The sequence below is a fragment of the Spea bombifrons genome, chromosome 6, assembly GCF_027358695.1.
Source record: "Spea bombifrons isolate aSpeBom1 chromosome 6, aSpeBom1.2.pri, whole genome shotgun sequence".
NCBI lineage: Eukaryota > Metazoa > Chordata > Amphibia > Anura > Pelobatidae > Spea > Spea bombifrons.
In genome coordinates, this window is record NC_071092.1 from 34,292,159 (window position 1) to 34,313,597 (window position 21,439).

At 36.9% G+C, this 21,439-nt stretch overlaps 1 protein-coding gene across 1 annotated transcript; it reads right to left on the minus strand.

The window, feature by feature from the left end:
• Window positions 1–2,026: 2,026 nt before the first annotated feature.
• On the minus strand, window positions 2,027–17,153 carry GFI1 (growth factor independent 1 transcriptional repressor). The gene is made up of 7 exons (XM_053470253.1): window positions 17,030–17,153; window positions 11,290–11,513; window positions 9,602–9,775; window positions 5,703–6,085; window positions 5,329–5,466; window positions 4,713–4,878; window positions 2,027–2,256 (listed from the first exon to the last, which is right to left on the minus strand). The coding sequence occupies exons 2-7, from the start codon at window positions 11,402–11,404 to the stop codon at window positions 2,078–2,080; spliced, it is 1,155 nt and encodes a 384-aa protein (XP_053326228.1). The 5' UTR covers window positions 11,405–11,513; window positions 17,030–17,153; the 3' UTR covers window positions 2,027–2,077.
• Window positions 17,154–21,439: the final 4,286 nt, after the last annotated feature.

Below are 21,439 nucleotides of genomic sequence, written 5' to 3' on the forward strand. Positions count from 1 at the left end.
ATCTCGTGCCAGGAAAGTGAATAGCAAACAGGACAAATAAAATCTACATTTACATTTAAGGCCCCCTTAGGTGTAAACCCAGCAGGCGTTATCTTTCCCTTTGTGATAGAGGTAATGCAAGGATACTATATAGTATATACTAGAGTAATGAGCTGCGCATGAATGGAATCCGGAGTGAATTTACTCCAAATTATGGTATATGTTAATATATCCTTATGCCATTACCTCTTGTTTCTGTAAATCAGATTGTTATGTGATGCACTACTTGCTATGTCCTATTTACCCATTATATGGCACTACTGAAAATGAAACAACGCGTTATAAAACAATAAATAATAGTAATAAACAATCCAAGCATTTTACAGCATTTGAATTTTTACAATAAATATAAACAAAATTATTCTTTTTGTACTTGGGGGCGACTGTGTTTACTAATGCGTGGCATATGGGTCAAATAGGATGCACCTAGTTAAAAGAGCTCTGCTTGCTGTCTTATGGTTATATATGGGATATGTAGGTTGTGTTTATATTGTATATATTGGATTTATATATGGTACATGTTTGTGATACAAGTCATTAACCCTTTGTTGGTGTGGTTGTCCCATTAACCATGCAGAGTACTCTTAAAACATAGCCAGATTACTTTCTAGGCTCCCTAGGCACAAAAAGGGAGAGTTACGGGGTTGAAGGCACAACTCTCATCTCCTAGATACACGACTAATCTTCCTAGTCAAGAATAGGGCCCTGAAAAATTGGCTGTAATGTTGTACCCTTGAAGGGTACAAAACCTCATTATTCTTATTTGTCATCATTGGTGCAGTGGTTGGCGAATAACACGTCTACTGTTGAAGAAAAATGTCTTTATTAATTTAAAACATATCTTTTTCTGAATAAATAGGCATTAATAAACAAATAACACTCTAGATTCTTTCAGTAGCAATATTTACAAACCTCACAAATGTAAGTTTCCTAACATGTGACGTATATACACTGTCCCTTTGAAACACAGCAAACCTTGATGGGTTAAAAGGGTCCACCTTCCTATATTCTGTAATTATACAATTTTTTTGGTCCATGACATCACTTGGTTAAAACATCCATCCCTTCATTTCTGCAGAACAAGTTGCAGAAGATAAAAAAACAAAAAACTCTAATATCCTCTGTGGCAATTTTTCAAAAGGGAAGTAAAAGATTTCAGAAAAGGCCAGCAGACGTATTAATAGATACAACTAAGTCGCTTTGGTTTTGTGGTCTAGGTATAACTATATTCTGAAAACTGAAAATTAGGTTTATATGAAGTTTAGTACAGGTCACAGGTTCACTGTAAGGGCCAAAAATAACGTATAGAATCCATATATCCGTAGACTGCATATTTAATCATCTATGTGAATTTTCCGAAATAGACAGCCATTTTTTATTTTACATTCTGTTTTCTGCCCCGGCCAGTTACATCTGCTTGAGATTATAATAAGTCTGGTTGCCAAGTCTCCCAATTCTTAGTAAAATCAGTGATGGCTCAATGTTGGATCACCCTGTTGAAGACTTAGAGCGTTGAGTGGCGCCAGTTGGAGGCCAAGTTTTACTCAAGACCATGGCTGGGTACAAGAAGACTCACCATAAACCAGCTAGTCTGTCTTTCCGAATACTAGACATGAGTACTGTCAGAATTTAGTATTAAAGCTCTTAGTATCTATACATATTGTTGTTGAATCTAGACAGACAAAAAACACATCAAAATAAGACACCGCCGTGCTGGTTGCCTTTCTGAGTTACAGATAAAATCTTTAAAGTCTTAAATTGGTTATGATAACCTATGCTTTAGATATAGTTTATATTCCCACAAAGGTTGTGGTGATGCAGGCAATATAGCTTTGTGACCGTATACAAATACCGGCCACAGAATATGCTTATTCTAAAGGTCATGGGACACATAATGGTTTTTAGCAGCCTTTTAAATATAAGGCGAGAGTTCTGTAGCTTCTGCCTCCTCGGTGGTCAATGAGTCACAGCTTCTTAAGCGTTAAAGACTGCATAGTGTTCTCCGCTGGTATATTTGTCTTCTGGAAAGTACTTGTGATCATTTCAGTCCATGTTGCGTCTCCCGATGTCTCCTCAGATCCACCTTTCTCTGGAAGCCTTTACCACAGAGGTCACAGCCAAAGGGCTTAAACCCGGTGTGCTTGCGGCTGTGAGTGATCAGGTTGGAGCTCTGGCTGAAAGCCTTCCCGCACACTTGGCATTTGTGAGGTTTTTCTCCTGCACAGAAAGGGGTTAAAAGACAAATGAGAGATTTGCATGGTATAAAATAGTAACAAACTGAATCGCAGTTTTCACAAAGGGTATTTCTGGAGATCTTCTCAACGTAACCTACAAATATCTTTGGAAGTATTTGCAGCAGGATTGTTTAGTGTGAGTGGCATTAATATGTGTGCCTAGGGTTGGCTCAGATGGATAGGCCTATTAAAGTCATTAAGGACTTCACGTGAATGAACTCAGAAACCTTGATGGACAGTAAAGTACTGATTGTTTAGGGTACCCGTCCGCCATGTACATAACTCATGGTTTAGTGAATAGACGCTTCAGTTACGCATGGCTTTGCCTCTCAGCTTTCCAAACAGTGCCCTGAGCTCATGGTTGCCTTGGTATTGGTTATGTTTATTTAATAAACCTATAATATCAAGTTGCCTTTAAAAATGCATTGCTGCTAAACAGGGTCCGCATATGTCCCCTCCAATCTTTTGGGAACCAGAGGGCATAGCATTGCAAGTGCGCTTCCACTCGAGAGATTAGAAATGGACATGTTGAGAAAACAACACGATCTTGTAATGAATCCTCCCGCAATCTCTTAAAGCGCCTTTCTGGCATTGCTGCAAAAACCTGATCCTGATATGGCAGACTTCACCAACTTGGACGTAGGCAGTCTTTTCATGTCTGTCTCAAGCACTCCAATTCATAGTTTGTCTAAATATTTACTGAGCAATTATGCAGCATCTGCGCATACAAAGTAAAAGACCCCAGGGAGTTTGGGATTAACCAGTTATATGCCAAAACGTTTTACAGCAATCATTTTTTTGCAATATTTCACTTTATAGGACTCCTAAACATCTGGATGCTTAGTCTAATATATGGCTAAATTAAAATGATTGCTACCCTTAATTGTCTCTGGTTAAAGAGAGGACGTAGTCACTGCTATATTGTGCAATATAGAATTATACAGTTCCAGCACATAGAGGGTTATTTTAGAGTTCTCTGCTTCGGTGGTATGTATGATATAGGTGCGAGTAACTAAAGACTTCACATTGCATACCCCTCTGGAGATGAAGGGGTTATTTCTCGCTGCCTCATTGTACTTTGTATTCATCCATACACTGCGGCGAGTTGTTGGGAGGGGAAGGTGGTTACTGTTCACTGCATCTGTCAGACCGGCTCACCTGTCATTTTCTACAATCAATCCCAGATCAGCACAATAGTCTGCAAATCATCTCATTGAAAAGCCCTTCTGAGCAAACACTAGACGGATCGTATCAAAGCTCTATTGATTGGATTGCTAGGATTCAGTTAATAAACAGACGCCGCTAATGAAGTCATGTTTCTGTCTTCAGCTATTGTTTGCACATTGGAAGTTTAATACTGCGGTGATGGACCTGAGGTCATGACACCAAAATAAAGCCGAAACGGCTTTAATTCATATTGTTACATTAAATTGTTTGCTAGGACTCAATATCTTCATTTACACTCATATGAGTACTAGTTTCGTATGGAAATAATGTGTTGGCAATGACTACAGTGTCCAGATGTCCAGTCAAGGCGATTTATTCACTATGAATTTGCAGGAAAGCTGAACATTTGAACTCCCCGATAGTACTATGCAGTACGACAAGCCAACCCCAGTAACCTTCTCCGGCAAGAAGAGCTTTGTTGGCGCTGTATACCATATAGTTCCTGAAATCCCTACACTGATTGAACTATGCTTTATACAGGACCCATTGAATCCTTGCTCTCATGTCTAGATTGTAAAATTGTTTGAGCAGGGCCCTCCTCACTTGTTGTTATGTCCTATTTACCTATTGTACATTGCTATGGACTATGATGGCGCTATATAAAACAATAAATAATAATAATAATAATACGTTCACTGGGATTTGCCAATTATTGGGCATAGAGAAGTCAGGGGAAACTCTCCTACTATCGCCCTCTTTAGTGAATAAACCCCAAAGGTGTGTGCATTTTTTTTAAACACACATTTACATCATATTTAGGACATTTGTAAAAACAGAGACAAGCAGCCGCCTGCACGTAGCCTGAGCACTGATTAGCATTGCTGACGTTTTGTTGTATTCATATCAAATTGATAGGAACACCACCTCATCGTGTTGCTTTTAAGCTAAATTAATTTAATACATTTATGAACTTTTATAAGGCTAAATTATACAGTAAAGTAGACCTCCATATAATGGTTAAAATCAACTATATTATCAGAGCAAATCTAACTTTTATTTAAATTAGAAATGTTCCCATATGGAAGATTTTACACATTTTGTAGGTTTTAAGGCTCTTTTTACTCTTTTATCATCCAGCGTACTAACATTACTGAATGTATAATATAGTACACAAGAATACCTTTCACGATAATATGGACATAGCTGTCTTTATACAGTATTACTGGAATCATTGCATATATATAGATGATGGTGAGCACAATGGATCCTAACCTGTGTGAATGAACGTGTGTTTCTTCATGTCGGATTTCTGGTGGAACCTCTTTCCACAGTACTGACAAGGGTACGGTCTTGTGTCTGAATGGATAAGCAAGTGAGTGGAGAGAGTCGATGATCTCTTGAAACTTTTACCGCATATTTTACAATCAAAACTTCTTTCCTGGTGAAAAGAATAAAGAGTAGAAAATTTAAAAAATATATATTAACATCTACTAGGGCAAACCATTAATGATCGAAGGAATTGTATGGTGCATGTTTTTTATCTACCAGTAACATTGCATTGTGTAGTGTAGCCCTTTATAACTGCCCAGGGCTGCTTTGAAGCCACCATGAATTGTATAACTACCCAAGGAAATTATTGGTGAATTAAGGATTATACATGTGACTATATAAATGAAAATGTTTTTGTAGATGTCACCCTTGGTCAAACCATGAAGCCTTTCCAACATTTGGCTACTGCTGGCAATGCTTGAGAACCATATATGTGAAAGGCTCAGGGACACCCTTTCTTCCTTTAGACCCCTCTTTGAGTTTTCATTCACCTAATTCATAAAATTGTGACTGGTTTCCTTTCAGTTCCCTGAATGTCTAACATGTTGTTCATTCATACCTGAGAATGGACTGCCTTGTGCTGCTCCAAACTGACCGCGTGACCAAATGTTTTCCCACACATTTCGCAGGCAAAGGGCCTTGTGCCACTGTGGGACCTACGTACATGAACCTCCAGACCATGGGGTGTGGAGAACACCTGAAATATTAAGGAGGAGAACAAAGTCACCCAAACAGGATCTAAGAGATTTGCATCTCAGTCCTTCATATCACTCATTAGAAGCTGACCTCATCAACATTTTTGACATTCTCTCACACTCTTTATCAACATCTATAAACAGAATATAAAGACAGTGTTGGTTCCACCTCGTAATACAGTATACTGAGTACTGATATCTAGAACGGAGATAATGGAAGTTCTGTTCGGATTTGTACCTTGCTACACTTGAGACATTTGTATGAGCCATTGTTGAGAAGCAGCCGGGTGCAGAGAAGCTCAGACTCCACTTTGATGTCTTGTGCCTTGTCCCCATAGAGTAGGGCAGTAGACCTGGAGTCCTCATAGCGCCCTATGTTCTGCCCATAGTCACCATATAGCCCACGCACTGCTCTGTCTGTATAGAGGGTGTGAGGAGGAGCTGAGGGTTCCCTTTCACCATAGAGACTCAGTGCAGGGTTCCTGTCCAGCGAAGTAGGTCTGTAGTTCTGTACCAACTGACGAAGCTCTGAGTTAGCCAGACCCCTCCAGGAAAAAGACTTGAATGGTAGAGGAAAAGGTGGAGAATCATCCAGAGAGGGGCTTGCTGACTTCTCAGACCCTGGGGACAGAAAAACCAAAAAAGGAGTTAGACCATATAGAATAATCTGAAACATGATTACAGAAGCATTTTTTTAGCCAATGGAGGCATGGCCTGTCGCAGAACAATAATTTACTTCAACAAAGCAGAAAAATGGTTGTTTACAAGTTGACAACCACCCATGGCTATTAGATAAATTATAAAAAGTACTGCTGTACTATGCATATTATGAATGAACCTCAGCCCTACCTTCTGTTGTTCAATAACAAGTCTAGACTATGCCTGGAGGGGTGTGCAAAATTTTCAAATATAGTGGATCCAACTTTCCTGCTTGTGGATGTAAGAAATATAAAAATCTGATAAAGTTTACTCTAACCTCACACTACCTCAAACTCATATTTAAATGAGTGTATCAATGCAACTCATTACTCGCACAAGAGTATTATTACCAGATATTGTCAAGGAGCTATTCAAAACCCTAAGTGTAGCTCCCCATGTTGAATATCGACACAAAGAGCTTAAGAGTTGACATTTGGGGTTATTCACTCAAGCATCAGTTTGTAGACAAATTGTGAAGTGTTAAGGCATTTCATTACGAAGGGTTAGCCCAGGAAGAGATGCTCAAGATGGTTCTGGCACAGAACATGTAGGCCAAGTCAACCACGTGCTTACTAGTTGGACTCGCTGGGCGCAATGAATTCTGAACATCCTTGCAAGCATCCATACAAATGCATGTAGGTGCAAACTATCTTTTGATGAGCTTGACCAAGTCAGGCCAAGCTAGGCTCCACTGTATGCTCCACTATAAACCCAAGTGAGTTTCCACTACAAGTGAAAAAATAAGCAAAGGCAAAGATATTCAAGATATCACAAAGATTTTGTGAATTTCATTAACTACAAATCACATTTTATTCAGCAACCTGTGATTTGTAGGTGATGGGATGAGATTCAGGAAGAAAACACAATACAAGCTATTAATGCATTCAGAACCATGACGTTTTAGTATCATAACAACCAACAATTCCATCTAAAGATAAGAACTCTGAGGTTCTGAGAGCTTATTTTTTCTATTTTGGTCTAATTAAGGGTATCAACATCAACGAATGAATTCAAGTACCAACATAAACCCGATAGGAATAACCCAAAAAACTGAAGCAACAACACCTAATCACAACCACGGTACAACACAGTACAGCAATCACAGGGGAATGAATCTTGAAATCATGCCAAGTGAACAATACCCATTCTCTAGCTTGGCTAATATTATTTGTTACATGTACAGACATACATACATACTGATTTACCATACTATATGTAGCTCTAATAACAATAAAAGAAATCCTCTCATGTAATACTAGCGGTAGTCTCACAGAACCTAAAGATATTCTATGTTTTTTTTGATCTACCAATCATCTCAAAAAGAGCACATGTAGTTATGTTATCAAATATTTTACAGATTCTTTTTTTTTTTTTTACATAAAATAACTTAAATCCTATATATTTCTGAAATAATGCATGACCTATCTGTTTATATCTCTCTCACTGTATTCGGGTAAACTAGATTGAAAAAGAGTATTTTTTCAGTAATATATTAGCTATGCCCCAATAAATCAATAAAACAAATCCAAATTGACTCTGTAAGTCAGGAACGGTTATGGTATGTTAAATGTTACTAGTGGCTTTCTTAGTGTAAATGTAAAATGCAAATATTGTCTAGCAAATAAACTGATTTGAGACTAGTATTAAACATTCATATAGAAAAAAATACCTGCAAACGAAAATAAATACATAAAATCATCTAATGAAAATATGATTTGTGGTTGCAAAATATTTCTGGGGATATAGACATAAAGCAGGGCTGATGACTTGAGGAGGCTATCCAAGCAATTGCTTCTTTAAGAAATACAATGTAGCATGAATTAGTTCTTTTTCTGTGCCCTGGCTCCTTTTTATTTGTAATACTTGTATTTGTATAATTAAATTCATTCCTATAGGATGAGTGCCCCTGCAAAGTCGCATTTTTTCTACATCAGTTAAGCAGCAGGGTTAATCCACAATGTTATTCCCGTTCTTAAAGTAGAGAGAATAATAATAATAATGATGATAATAATAATATTAATAATAATAATAATAATAAAACCCACTGTGATGAGTGTACCGGTTGGATGAATGCGATCTAGTTACGAAATCCATGAATCAATCCATGAATCAAACTTGTTTATTTATTTTAACAAAGCTATGAGGTTTTGTAGAATTGCCCTGTGACGAAATACATCTATAGTGTGATCCTGGCCATGATGGGGTTAACGTGGCAGGGTTTTTTTTCGCATGGGGAGTGAAGGTGGGGGGCAGAGGAGGCATTAAGTAACCTCGAAATAAATGGAGGGGATAGAGATTGAGGAAAAATAACAACGCAGAAGGAGAAGTGGGAGATCGGAGCATTAAAATAGATAAATACTAAAAATGGCAGAATAATACTGCTGGTATTAACCAAGCAGGGTAAACTCTTTTAATGATCTTTTTATTTATGGTTAATATATGATTAATAACTTAATATATATCACACACACCTCACCCAAGGCAGCCAGTCTACTAATAAAATCGGAGCAATATATACGTACTATTACACTGCCTTAGATCCGGATTGTGATATATGTTATCGGGATACAACCATTTAAGATCCGATTCAATAAATATACATTATTAGATAAAGATTAGATTTATTGCTAAAAAAAATGTGTTCCAAAATGAAATGTATCATCCAGGTACACATAGTATTTATAAAAAATATATACTTTGGAATGGGATAGATTACTTTTAACCACAAAAAATGAAAATGCATAATTAAATAATTAGCCTTCTTAAGATATAATTATTTTTCTTTTAATATATACACATAAAAATTATGTTTTTTTAAAAAAATATACAGATAGGGCAGCTAATGCTATGCAGCTTATTTTTAACATCCAAAGAAAATGACTTTGTATGCATTAGTATTAGTAGCAAAATCAGGATTCACCGGGCGTAAAATAGATACATTTATTTGTAAACGTTTTGCAAACGGTGATATTGCACATAAAATACTTGTTATTTCTATTCTAAAAATGTTGTAAGAAATGGCAAAACAGTATATTCTATCACTGATCTGTGAGCAATAACGAATTTAGATTCCTTGCCATGAATTTTGAATCCCAGTCTGAAGCAAATGCCAAAGGGAGGGCAAAATATTATACGAGACACACACAGCTGGGGAATATAAAACCATAAAATAATGCTACTTATCTGGATGTTTTTAGTGTGTGTATGTATGTGTGTGTGTGTATATGTGTGTGTGTGTGTGTGTATGTATGTGTGTGTGTGTATATGTGTGTGTATATGTGTATGTATGTATTTGTGTAAGACTAGCACACACCTGACCGGTGATGAGTCTTGTATTATTTGGCTTATATAATACATCAGTCGGGGGTGGGGAGTGGGGCAAAGAGTATGGAGAGTTACCACTTTGGGGGTTTTATGCCTAGGTCTGTATGGCATTACCTGGTGAAACAGAAGGAGAAGGGGGTCTCCAGAAATCCTCAAATTCAGAGTTGGTGTTGTCACACACGCTGCCCCCACAGCTGGGAGGGGAGTCCGAGGACAGGTCAGTGACATCTTCTAGGTTGGAGGACACTGGAGAGAAGTTGCCTTGGACTTCAGGTAGAACCTTACTCTCTGCAGACAGGATATTATGACAAGTTACAAGAAGAACAGCCCCAAATTATAAGCAATTGGAATCAGCAAAATGCAATGTTTGCTACTATCAATGAAATCAAACAAGTTATCCAGCAGTTATTATCTAATATCAACAAGAAAGAACATTAGCAATGAGTAGTGGTAGTAGTAGAATATTTTAATGGAGTTTTGTTGAGGTTTCAATTATAAGAGACTAAAATATTCGTATATAGTATAAAATTGTAAAGCCAATTCCTTTACATACATCGATTAAGAAATCGAAAAACATAAATATATATAATAATAACTAGGTATTATTCGTAGTATTAGTCCTATTATTCTTGTTAAATATATTACAGATTGTCACTGTAGGAAGAAACAGTAAAAATAGGTTTTTAGATATTTTTTGAAATATTCATTGATATAAAAATATTTTTTTAGGCGTTTGTTAAAGTTTTTTTGGACCGTTTGGGACTGAAAGATTCTTAAGAACCTTATAATCAAAAAGCTATAGAGAATAGAATATTATTAATTATAATATTATAGCTAATGGGATGAAAAATGAATAATAATTGTTTGCAATAATTCATTTATATCGATTTCGTTCTATTAACTGACAGTATGAAATCAGAATAATGAGATTATTTTTATATATAAAAAAAAGAAAAAGCTAAATATTTTGGGGAGAGTTCTATGCATCTAGAAAATATGTTCGTTTCTTCTACATCAAATTAAATTAATCCTAGATTAATATAACAGAGATTTCATGTTTTGAATAAATATATGTCCTGCATAGAACATATAAGGAAGTGAAATCAATCTAGAAAACGCTAAATATTTGGGTGAGAGTGCTAGACGTTCCCCTTCTATGCATCTGGGAAATATGTTCGTTTCTTTCTACATCAGATTAAATGAATCCTGAACTAACATAACAGAGATTTCATGTTTTGAATATATATGTCCTGACTAAAGCATATAAGGAAGTGAAATACATTTAGCTTTTTCTAGATTTATTTCAGTTCATTATATTTCCCTTCTATGCATCTGGAAAATGTGTTAGTTTCATTCTACATCAGATTAAATTAATCCTTGATTAATATAACAGAGATTACATGTTTTGAATATTTATGTCCCGCATAAAGCATATAAGGAAGTGAAATACATTTAGCTTTTTCTAGATTTATTTCACTATATGATATTTCCCTTCTATGCGGCTGGGAAAATGTGTTAGTTTAATTCTATTAAATTCAGATTACATTAATCCTAGATGTGTACTGCAATACGAACATATATTTAAATGTTTTGAATGTATAAATGTGTCGGGCATAAACCCTATAAGGAAGATAAATAAATCTAAAAGAGGCTAAATATACAGATATCAAATGGACAGAAAGGTGTACATTGTACAGTACAATGCAAGTAGGCTGCAATAACAAGAATGAAATGCATGGACAAGAAAGTCCACAGGATTCTACACAGATTGCTTCTGAACAAGATGTCCTGATTTCTCATACCTGCACATATGTGAGCCAAGACACTCTCCTGTCTTAGGTTGTAGTCATCATCTGTGGTCCTGGGCTGGTGGTAGCTGTGAGCTTTCTTGCTTTTCACCAGGAATGACCTAGGCATGGTTGCTTGTGCTGCAGGTCTTTCTGTCTCCTTTTGGTGTTATCTAGAACTCCAGGTCCCCACCAGGAGCTTGCACTATATGTTCAGTGTCCTAAATCTTGCATGTAATCTGGCAAGAGATTTGACATCCATTGGTTAGGAACCTGCAGGAACAAGGGAGGGATTTGGGGCGGTGACACCTTACAGAGTGGGGAGGGTGTAGGGAGGGGGCTGGGTTTTATTTATGGAGGATTAGAGTCTCCATTCACCAGGTGGCTTTAGGACAGGTGGCTACATAGTGACATGTTCCTAACTTCCAGCAATTCTTGGGAGGAGGGGTGACATCAGATCTGATGGCTTCCTCGCAGCCCACCTGGGAAATGAAGCCCACCAAGCTGAGACTGGCTGTTATTTGAATTTCCATGTGTTACCCAAACCGTGTTACTCAATTACACCGTATCTTTCATCAGGAGGCTGGGCTGGTGACAGAGTGGTTAGTAGGGTCTTGAGCAAGATGCTGAAGGCCAGGACAAGCAGAAGACTTAGACAGATAACGACTCTCCCTACTTGTGCAAGGCGATTGCTCTGGAAGGTGTAGCAATGCTTTAACGACTTCCTAAGAAGATCGCATCGTTAACCCCTCTGGTGCCGTGTGGTCTCAGTCCTTAAGTGTTATATCTTCATACAAAAAGCCAATTTTTTAAACACGTTAGACCTTAAGCATGGCATCCAATACAAATCTAAATATTTTAAGAAAGAGATCAATAATGCCAACTCGATTTATGATATGTAAATTAATATAGAAGCTCTATCGGAGGCGTAAATGAAACAAACTGTTTATACATTATCGTAAAAAATGTATAAAATCAGTTTTTTTGTAACTCAACATCCGCACACAGACATATGGTAATGTAATTTGTTATTTATATAGAATACATGATATATTCTAGATTCATAATATACACAGAACACACACATATATATATGAGGCTTTATTTGGTGATGGACTCTTAGAGTCTTCTACATTCTTTCACAGTGTTTTTATTTGTGTTTGTTTGTTTGTTGTGTGTAGGTGTGTTTCGTCTGCTTTGATACTGGTCTGTGTAATGGAGCTGTGCTGACCCACTTCATGGAGGGTGCATTTCGGATGCCACATTTTATTCAGGGCATGGAAAGTTGCTGGAGCAGATCAGAGAGGAAATCGGATCTTGTCGGTGGCTGTCTGTCTCAGAGAGGAGCCAGCCTGCAGATACAGCCTATTATCAGATGGTCATTCACAGAGATCACTGGGCTCCTCTCATTTCCCCAATCAGCTCTCCAGATCGCTGGCAGAAACCTGATTCACTGGGTTGGCTGGGGCCAGAATGCAAACACTCTATCATAAACTCCCAGCTGCAAAACTGGGACCGATGGGTGCACCAGATTTATCACAAAAACTGCCTGTCAATCAAAGAGATCAACAGCTGGCAGACTGTGATAAACCCTAATCTTCTATTGTACATGCCTGCCAATCAATTGGATGAAATGTATCACCCTAATAAAGATGGGTGGGGATGATGGAACTTGTAGTCACCATAAGATGGAGTGCCAGGGGCTCCCTCTATAAATCATATGTTAAATAGATATCTAGCTATATATATATATATATATATATATATATATATATATATATATATATATATATATATATATATATATATATATATATAATTGGTAGATGTTTTTATATACCTCAGGGTTGGGCTATATATGTTGGCTGACTACTGGGATTGAAAGACCTCAGCTGCTACTGAACCTCTTTAAAGGGAAACAGATGGTAGCCATATATATACTCTGTAGTTCAGTTTCTGTGACTACCAGTAGCACCATCCAGTGCACACCATTAATGTCATATCACACTCAAACCACTTTGAAACCGCTAACTGTTCATACACACCAATCATGACCTCTCGGCTCACACTTTATGTAGCTTAGGAGGAAACAGCACCTTGTTATGTGTGAGTGCAGTGAAACCAAAAACACAAGTACAATTCTTTTTTTTAATACTTAATATTCTAAATTCTGTGGAAAGAGTGATGCAAAGCACTGCAAAAAAAGTGAGTATATAGTGAATGCAGAGACCTCAACACACTACCCACAAATGGGTGATAATAATAGCAAATACAGATAACACAGTGCTGCACACAAGACAGTGTAATAAAAACATAAAATATACTTATATTCCATATATGCTTGACTCCTGTTGCCATTATAGCATGATATTCCTATACATAAAATACATGCAGTGTAACTCGGTCTGTAAATAGTGACAATCTATGTGCCGACTCTCTGGAATAGAAGTGATTTTTGGCTGAGCACACCGGCTGCTCACCGACCCAAACTCAAGGACACCCAGCTGCGGACCGCGATCTCTTGAAGGTCTAATGCAGAAGACCTCGGACCGACCAACACAGAAAACCAGAAGACTCCAAGTTATAAATATAACAAAGACATTTACTCTTAAAAAGATAATCTTGTCTTACAATACAATAAACAAAGTAATGCGCCTGAAGGGTGGAATGGAGTCCAAATTGGCAATAGCAAAAAGTGTTCTCCCCAATTATACTCTAGATTTGGACAGTTTGGTAAATTTGATTCACTTTCTAGATTGCAATTCAATGAAAATGTGCAACTTTGCTATTCAGAGAAATACTACTTACAACAGTCTGAGCAGATTGCCAGAAATGTAGCAGAACTTTATGGTTTACATACATACCGGGTCAGTAATCCCACCAGGGAGGTGTCAAAGTCTGCATGAAGTGGGTCTGTAACACCCAAACAGCGTTTTTTTTTGCATTTGTTAGGTCAGCAATATCTCAGCATAGGTTATATGATATATGTATATTTATTCATAAATATATATATATATATATATATATATATAGTATGGTCTTGTATATACCGGATCTATAATACACTCAGAGAGCAAACGTGTGTGGAGAACATTTCTTATCTCTAATACCCCACAAAATATGGTCATGCAATATGCCTTAAAGCTTAATAATACCCCTAAGAGCATCGCCTGTATATACTGGATCCATAATACCCATAAGAGCATTTACTGTATATATTGGAACTATATTACCACTAAGAACATCTCCTGTATATACTGGAATTGGAATACCCCAGAGAGCACAACTTGTATATATACTGTGTCCCTAATACCCCCAGAGAGCACAATTTGTATATACCCCCCAAACACACCAAAAGGGTATATTCCCTACGGCCTGTATGTAAGACCACAGGTAGCGTTCATATTCTAGGTTTGCAGGGACTGTTGTGGGAGGCTAGCTGCCTCATCCCACCTGTTTGTTTTTTTATCCTTGAGCTGCTAACTGGAGCTATTGAGAAACAAATCAGAGTACTGAGATAAGCCTGTTGACACACTCTTCACTAATGAAAAGGTCTGGTGTGTGCTGATTTTCTGCTTGACATGTCCTAGTACTAGATATAATACATTAAATGTATCAAGCCCTTGATTGACTGACAAGGATGGCTATTTGTGGCTGAGCAGGATGGGAGTTGCAGCCCACAGCACCTGCAAGATGGATTAGTATAGTTTACATATCAGTCTAGGTTAAAGTAGATTGGTTACTTTCTAAATCCTACATTTTACAGCCCTTTACATGAAATAAACTTTATTGTGTATATATATATATATATATATATATATGAGAAAGGACCGGAGGTGGTCCGAAACGTTGGCCGTGCTGATTGAAATAAACTAGTGTTTAACGCACTTTGCTACAAAGACCCGTGAGTGCCCATTTTTCTTTGGTTACATATATATATATATATATATATATATATATATATATATATATATATTTATTTATTATGTATTGCTTTATATATATATATATATATATATTAGAATCCCACTTTTTATGTATGTCATTCCAACTTTATGATCTCATCATCTGCATTAATATTTCTCCCTGTTTTCTTATTGCTACCCTGTAGTTAGGTTGCTGAATCTTGTTGATCAGTTCAGGTAGTTTTGTTAGGGTTGGGGACAGGTTTCATGACATTGGATCGATAATGCTGGTTCTGCCTCTCTTGGACACAGATCTCATCTTTTATGAGATGAACGTTTAAACTGAATATCTCAATAACAATTACACAGATTGACAAAAAACAACCACCCCCCCAAAAAAAAATTATAGTTATTTTTATTTAACAAATACAGTTATGCTAAAATCTGAAGGCTAAAGTTCTCCTTCCAAAGCACGAAAGGCACTAATCCCACTAATTGATGGACAGTCCTTCAAATGATTGCTTTCTTTTCTCATTGTCTCTGTATCCTGAACTCCCATGAATTATTTGTGTGCGGTGGCTGCATATTGTAATACGCTATGGACTATGTTAAAAAATAAACTAACAAACTTTTTTTTCCTGTGATCCTCCCATACAAATCACCTGACTTATTGTGAACTCTCTGCACCAACTATTTAATACATCCACTGTTTGACTTAATCTCAACTCTGTTTATACCCATGTGGAAATCTTTCTTTGGTCGAGTAATGTCAAGGCCCTTCTAGTGATAATTCCGGGAGTTAATGTGGGAAATGTATACGTCTTTCCACCTGGCTCACAGGCGGACCCAGCGAAAAGCACCATATGGAAGGCCTGCCAGGGATTGTTTGACTGGGCACCACTCAGACATGCAGTCTCACGGCTAGCAAACTCCCTCTCACATACCAATGCTTTGTTTCCTGCAGTTTACTCGGAGATCACTTATTTATGAACTCTTGGCATGTGTTCCCTGTATACATTTCACCTTAAAATGTAGAAAAAGACCAAAATATCAGGTTATTGCGAACTGTTTCTGTGCCGGAGAGACGTGCAGTGACAAACCTCAAAATAATTAACACCACCACCAAAATCATCAGTATTAACTAGAGTCTATGTACTCCAGGTGTACAACTCCCATCATGATCATCCATTCTCTGGATGATGTGAATCACACACACCAAAAACATCAATCAGGAGACCAGTACAAATGTTGTTAGATAATGACTCCTATTACCAAAATCCTACAAAATGTACATATAAACATATATATATATATATATATATATATATATATAATGTAAATGGGTTAAGCCGTATTAGACACAATGTAAAAAAAAATTAAATATATATATATATATATAATTTTTTTGTGCTGCTTTTTGTAAATCCAAAAACAATATATTTTTTACTTTGTTGTAAATCCAGAATTTTTCAGAATTATATTTTCATTCTTGCCTCTATAAAATAATATTTTTGCATTCATTCGCACTTTAAAGGGGGTATAGAGATATATAACGCCAAAAATTGTAAAAGTGAACTGTGTGCTTGTGTCCTGCCCAACAACAAAGTCCTGTTTTTGTTTTTTTTTAAAAAAAATTACGTTTTATTGTTTTTTTTTTTGTTTTTTTTTAATTAACCCTGTGATAGCTAGAGGAGTGTGACACATCTCAGAACAATGTGTTGTTTAGGCCTTTAGCATTTAGAGTTGAGTGAAACGCACACCTTCTAACACATCTAGATCAGGAAAAATACTCCAAACAAGTACAAAAAGAAGGCTGATTTGTCTTAAAATAAATGAAACGGAATTCTTACCTATCATAAAACTGTCTGCCAGCGGAGCTGCTCGGCTTGTTCTGTGCACATTGGATCGGAGCTGTTAGTTAAATTACAATTCAGTTTTGTTTCAACAGATGATTTATTTTCTAAATTGTGCTCAGCCCCCAAAACCACACTTCCTGAGCGTTATGAATTGCCTGCGCTTAACATAGGAGTTTTTCCTCTATATTTGTATCCGTCTTGTGTCTGGAGAATTGAGTCGTACAAATGTGACACAGACTGGACCGAATCAGTTGTCAAAGCTCTGTATCACAGCACACAGAGCGAGAACACAACCCGGCTTACACCCCCACTTTAACTTCCGTAATGACTAGTCACAGATTGACTTAAAACAAGTCACTGTCTCGAAACATTGATTAAACACGGCAGGGTTATTAATACATGTGAAGCTCAGGCATGTAACACTTCTGTGATACTTAATATGCTACTAGACCTAACTATATTTTTCACAGCGATTTAAGTAAGTTGTCCAATAAGTCCAGTGTTCTAATTTGGTTGATAAAAAATAGCCTAGTTATGGCAGGCAGGCAGCAATAGATGTACGTGAGAGGAGCCAGAAGAAGGTTGTCCCTCACAGGCATCTTACAATTCATTGTCTATGTCTATTACCATACAGCTTGAAACTGCAGAACTTCCAGCTATATTCTTGATTATTTGGTGGTACTTGGATCAGTTGAGATATATCCTGGCTGGACTCAAGCCAGCCTGTCCCCAACATAAGTTCAGACTACCTATCTGCCAAGAAGACTTCTGAATCTCAATCCCTTTGAGGTCACTGCGCGAAACATAAAAAAATGTGGGGTAATTAAACATTTCCATTCATAAGTGATGAATAACGGTCAAGTCACTGTTTATATAAAAGTCTGTTGTGATTCTGTAACTTAGGCTAGTGCTACAGTCCATTAAAAGGCTCCGTAAGGCCCTCAAACATGCTGGTTCTCTTTATAGCTTCCGTTTGACATAAAGACTTTATCCGTGTTTTTTTGTAATGTATATAGGGCCGACATAACCTAAAGACCGCACTTGACTAGAATTTGGATGACAACAGAGTAAGAAACAAAGGGAGTCGAATGTCAAGGTCACTTCACTTTGTGCCAACTGGAGTAGTCCTTTTCATGAGCCATCATCGTAAAACTAGAAATTGAGTCAAATTTAGATTGGTTTTGCTTTTGATGTATTTGCATTTATTTTAAACAAATATTTAATTGTAAAGTAATGTGCTAATCTGAACAATATTCTTCTATAATACAATTACCAACTTTGTTTTACAAAAATCAATAAGCAAAAAAGAATAGTCATAAATTAAAGTCACAAATTGTGTATTCATAACCAACTTACACAAATACCAAAAGGGTACCACAGTAAATACAACATAGTCTACAAAAAAGCAATATAATAATACAGAACAAAACAAAATGTGATATTTGATGAGGGATACTAACATTTAATGCTCCATCAGGCTGCTACAAATAGATACAAACAATAAACAAATAATTAGTGGGACTTCCCCATTAAAATGTCTGGAAAGAGGATATCGATATTAGTGGTAAACGGTCGTTTCACATCATGTACTCTGATTACAGAGCCGTAGGACACTTGGTGTTTCCAGATCCCAGCTATTAACAGCCTCTCTCTATTATTTGCCATAATCTATATGTGAGGGAACCTTCTCGCATTAAATACGGTCTACTCACCTAAGTCATTTAGGGTTTGGTAGCCTCTCCACCACAAAAACAGGGCCTGGCTGGCTGGAGTTCTGCGACTTGATGGACTAGTTGGGGAGATCAGGAAAGCTTCCATAAAGTCTTCTGTGACAGCCACAGAGGTAGGTCCTTGGGAGCAGCAGCTCACAGAGGTAGGTCCTTCATAAAGCATAGTGAAGAAACTAAGATGAAATGGTAATCTCCAACTGAACCACCACATTTAGTGAACTAATCATTCAACTTTGGATCTAGCCACAAAAGTTACAAGAAAAGAGTAACAAAATAAATGTATTTAGGGTTACTTGGCATAATTCTCTTTGTAATAGTTTCCATGGTCAATACCAATAATATATTAAAAGGTGGAACAGCTGCTGAACTTCAAGAACCTCCTCTAGAATCTACTAAACGATCTTCTGTTTACTACAGCAAGTAAGACATAGTAGCTTTTCTTGTGACAGCCTTGAACATTATATATGATTAATAAAAAAATAATATTATTAAATACTACCAATAATAACAAAAACAGTGTAGTGCCTTACATCGTGCTTAACTGTGGTCAGATGAGCAACCAGGGTTCCAGGACTGTTGTCTGAGAGATCAGGGTGCAACAAGCCTTGGCCATATCTCCCTTTTCTCGTCTTAGATTCAGGATGATCATATGCCTTCCCAAGCCATATTTACATTTCCTCATTGTATTACCCTCTGCAGCGTCTGCTGGAAGGTTGTTTCACTTATCTACCTCCCTCTCAGTGAAGTAAAACATTGCATCTATACCTCTACCTCTAGACTACGGCCACTCGTCTTCACATTTTTCCTCTTTGGAAATAATTCCATTATATCCCCTCTTTCTTCTATCTTTCAAGCTAAACATGCTTAAAAACAACCCCCAAATTCATCATACCAACTAAAAAACCTACAGTTAGTTTTAATAATTTATTGAAACGCCAAAACCTATGAAGATGACAGCTGAACATTAACTCAAAAAGTAATATTGTTGCTTTTATAAATCTCGACTGTTTTTATTTATTCATTTCAATATTTTTTTTAAATCTACAATAAAAAGTATGAGTAATTGACGGTATGCTAGTCTTAATACCAAAATAACCTTTTGTGGTTTTTGGCAGAGAAACCTCATGCAGTACCCAAAATAAATCGACACCAGGGAGACAGTGAGTGCTCATTTCCTTTGGATTCGGGTAACAGTTAAATTTGGCCTAGGTGGGCGAAATATTCTCTTTGATGAAAGTTAGAGTAAATCAGAAAGAGATGGATTTAACAGACAGAACCTGAGATGATTCTAGACAATTATCTGACGTCATCTGTGAGGGAGTAAAAAAACCAAGGACAGAGAAACAGGAGCCGTGCTCTATATGACCTGTCCCGCGTGTTGGTGACACGTGTCACTGCATCCAGATCTTCTGGAATTGATGAGACAGTAATGGGTCTATTTATCTAACGACCAAGCTTACATTTAAGTGTTGCAAATATTGCATGTAGTAAAAAAAAACATTAACAAAAAACAATGTTTCCATTGATTTTTTTGGCTTGACAAACGGAGAGGTTCTGCAACAATTTTATATAGGGTTCCTAAAAAAATCAAATAGCAATTGGGAGGTTCATTTTGTGAAGAACAATGTTTATGTCCCATAATTTTTTCACTCTTATGTCTAATTCACGTGGAGGTTTATTTGGTAAGGCGGAAGCTGTATCCGTAACCCTTTGGGTCATTGGTCTTTAGCCGGGTCCAGCCAACCTTTTATGTGATTTGGACATCAGCACACAAAGAGAGCTGCTAGCATGCTAGCATAGTCCTATTTACTATGTATTTTAAACTTTTTACAGAATATAATCCAGAGCTCTGTGAAAAAACACTGCTTAAAAATATTTAACTCGCATATTTAAGATGCGACATGACAGCAAACTTGGTAGAAGATTGCTATACCAGATACATCAAGTTCAGTTGTAGAATTTGTATACCCTTGTTCAAGGTCACACACTGTGTCTTTTCATAGTTTATGAAGAGCAACTCCCATTGCCACCTTCGGTTTCCAATGAAAAGAGAATCAAGCACATTTTTATGATGAAATTAAGTTGTTGATTACTTGGAAAGGTATCAGTGCTGGATCAGAAAACCAATTGTAAAGAAAGCCTAGAAACATAGAATCTGATGGCAGACAAGAACCATTTAGCCTCGTCTAGTCTGCCTATTTTCCTTGATGTAGATACTTAGACCTTAATCGGTCCTTGGTCTTTTCTTAGATTCAGGATAGCTTTAGATTCACTCTATTAAGTATCTACCATTTCTGCTGGGAGAGTGTCCCATTTATCTACCACCCTCTCAGTTAAGTAAAACTTCTGTATATTATCGAAAAAGGTAGGTAGGTAGGTAAAAAAAGACAGGAGTATTTGTTTGTAATACCATTTTTCTCAGATCTTTCACATGAATCTCTTCTCTTCTATCTCAGGATAGATGGGCACATTCTCAAGGTGATACATCCTGAAGCTAACCACCTCATTTTTGGTACTTTTCTCAATGACAAGTGAAATCCCTACTTTTAATTCTGAGTATCTTTCCCTCCTGAAGAACTACAGTTTTCAAATGTGAATGATCTTAATTACTACCATTAGAAAATCACTACAATATAATCTTTATGATGCACAACGAATGAATGAACATTTCTCA